At 42.1% G+C, this 2,837-nt stretch overlaps 2 protein-coding genes across 2 annotated transcripts in view; one reads left to right on the top strand and one right to left on the bottom strand.

Annotated features, from left to right (window-relative positions):
* Window positions 1-2,235, bottom strand: part of LOC101852979 (alanine--tRNA ligase, cytoplasmic) — a 47,435-nt gene extending 45,200 nt beyond the window's left edge. Inside the window, exon 1 of the mRNA XM_005112507.3 lies at window positions 2,022-2,235. Coding sequence (XP_005112564.1) covers window positions 2,022-2,062 — 41 coding nt within the window. The 5' untranslated portion in view covers window positions 2,063-2,235. The remainder of the gene's footprint in view (window positions 1-2,021) is intronic.
* A 23-nt stretch (window positions 2,236-2,258) lies between these two features.
* LOC101852747 overlaps window positions 2,259-2,837 on the top strand; it is a gene marked incomplete in the record, with an annotated part of 7,158 nt that continues 6,579 nt past the window's right edge. The window contains 1 exon segment of the mRNA XM_013090476.2: window positions 2,259-2,505.

The following is a 2,837-nucleotide window of genomic DNA, read 5'->3' as shown; positions in this document are numbered from 1 at the left end:
GCGTGTCGGGGAGGGGGCACTATCGGTCCGGGCGTTGAACGTCGCATACGCGTCAGTCTCTCCCCCCCCCCCCAGCAACTGATCATTATTACAATAATAAGCTAGTCTTGACGTAGATCTTCGTAATGAATTGTGCGCTGGTCTATGGAATAAAAAGTTGCCGTATGCTCGACTCTACACAGCAACACAACTTTTTCTTGGTAAACAATCGAGATGACACAGGCTTGTGTATTTAGTATTTGAACGAATCGGTCTTTTTTTTTTTACACAGCTCATAATATGCAGGTGCCAGGTGGTCTGGTAGTCTTCAATTTTACCTTTTTCTACAACAAAGAAAGTGGGAAACATGGGGGGGCGGGCGTATGAGGCGGCGGGCATCGGATCGGCAGATATATACATATATGGTGTGGGGGGGAAACTAAAAAAAGGCGGAAAATTGGAAGCACTGAACATTAGATCTATAGAACGAAGACATTTCCTTTTTTCCGGAGGCCACCTCTATTCTCACCCGGAGTGAGAATAGTGCAGGCGAGTCTTGTGGCTATTCTCACCCGGTGCGCGTTCACCAAATTTTGCGTTCACCCTAAACCACAGAATTCTACACTGTGATAACAGAAAAATTGTAGAATTCTGTGCCGTGAACAAACGTTCCATTACAACTGTAGCCTACTAAAAGCGTACAATTTTGTCTGTGGGCAGTGGAGAGAGAGAGAGAAAGAGAGAGAGGAGTAGCGCGAGAATTTCCGGGCAAAACAAAATGGCGACCCGCGTAGTTCGGCTCGATTCGAAAAGTTGAATAGCCGTAGCATCTTTGTAGACAACCAAATTAATTTACTTTTGTGTTTTAACATCATTTTTTAACTTTGTTTTGGTCAATTTGATCGTCCACACCGATAGACAGTATTCAGAACGGAGCGTATTCAGAAAGAGACAGAGAGAGAGAGAACAAGGGAGGAGTTGATCTTGCGAGAACTTCCGGGCGGGTGAGAATAGCCCGAATAACATTTTTTCATATTCGGACTTTCCGAATATGAAATTTTTTTATTCGGACTCGTCCGAATATGAAAAAATATTATTCGGACTCGAGTCCGAATAATGACGGCCTTATGTAGCCTTACCGTTCATCTTACGTTTAGGTGGAGACTACTGCGTGTAATCAGATAGATACAGTCAATGTCAAGTCAAAATGGATGAAGAATGAATGAATAATGTCAATAATGATGAAGGAAGAGGCTAGCCGTACTTAATGACGGCTAGACTGGCAGTCTACCACATGCGATTAAAAGTAGAAATGATGCAAACTATTTTTAGGTAAGGCGCCCATCTTGTTTGACGTCAGACCAGGATACCCCTCCGATCACGTGACTACATCTAAGTATAGACAACCGCATGGCACCAAAGATGGAAGTGTCTATGTATATTATGCTTAATCTACACAAATTTCTCGGAATTTCTGATAGCTGATTTGATAGCGCGTCTGCGTTTGATGTCGAGCAATGGCTTTTGGAGAGGTTCGATTCCGGTCCCGGACAGTTTTTTTTTCTCATTTCCTCCTCCCGACTGACCAACAGTTCCATAAATTATAGGCCTAATTTGTAGAGTTGCTTTGACTTTGAAGTTGTTGTTTATTTTAAAAAATGTATTAGTGATTAAAAATGTAGGAGGGGGGGGGGTGGTAGATCTAAATTTAGATCTAGATCTAGATCTAAATTTAGATATCTAGATCTAGATCTAGATCTAGATCTAGATCTAATCTAGAATCTAGATCTAGATCTAGATCTAGATCTAGATTCTAGATCTAGATCTAGATTCTAAAACACATCGTTCCATGTTTGGGTATCCCAGGAAGTGCTGACATCACATTACTAAAATAAGCAGCCAATCAGAAAGATGCGTCTTTTCTAAGATTAACGGCATGTCAGTCTACCGTACTTATTCTTAACAGGTTAACATAATGGCTAAAAGTGAAGGGCAATATAGACTGATATCTATTGGTAGACAAGTGCAATATTAGAACTCACGCTAAAAAAGGACGATAGTGGAGCAAACTGAGAAGTGACATCTGTCTTCAAATTTTAAGTTTACAGCTTTGTTGTGTAGTTAGTTCATGTTACGATCTCAAAACAAGGTCGAGTTTCTCAGGGCGCAGACATCTTTCTCTTTGGTCGCGTTAGAGTAGTTTCCCTTGAAAGTAGCGAGATCTATTATTTTCTTTTCGTTGAATTAACTTTACCAATAATTTTGTAATTTGAATTGTTATGATGCAAAATCTAAATCACGAAATTCTAAAACTGACCGATGTTGTGTGAGCTTTCAGTAGACATCCTTCTTTGTGTGTTACGTAGGTTACGTGTAGGAAAACTGCAACAGGCTCACTCAATACACAGTGGTGAATGATGGAATTTGCAAGTTGGGAAATTTCCCATTTATAGGCGGAAACGATCTGAAGGCCTAAAAATCACATAAAAACAAATAATGAACACACAGTAATCAACTAGCTTTTCCTGTTGTGAAAGCGCTTGGGTGAGTGTTGTCGCTTAGATCCACTACCCCCCCCCCCCCCCCCCCCCCCCCCCCTCTTTGGGGGGGAAAAAAAATTTTTTTTTTGGGAAAACCCCCCCCCCCCTTCCCCCCCCCTCCCCTCCTCCCCCCCAAAGGGGGGGAACCCTTCCTCCCCTCCTATCGCGTTACGCTGCCCGGAAAGATGTAAGAAAACAATCTAAATAAACATCGCCTTTAGCCATGCATTTTGTATGTAAAGGGTCGGGGGTCTTCCGGAATCGATAAAGCGAGAGAGGAGATTTTCCGCTCATTGGGCTGATGTGCTTATTTTCCTT

The sequence above is a fragment of the Aplysia californica genome, unplaced genomic scaffold (assembly GCF_000002075.1).
Source record: "Aplysia californica isolate F4 #8 unplaced genomic scaffold, AplCal3.0 scaffold01297, whole genome shotgun sequence".
Lineage (NCBI taxonomy): Eukaryota > Metazoa > Mollusca > Gastropoda > Aplysiida > Aplysiidae > Aplysia > Aplysia californica.
The sequence above is the reverse complement of the archived record's forward strand: the minus strand, read 5'-3'. Positions and strand labels throughout refer to the sequence as shown.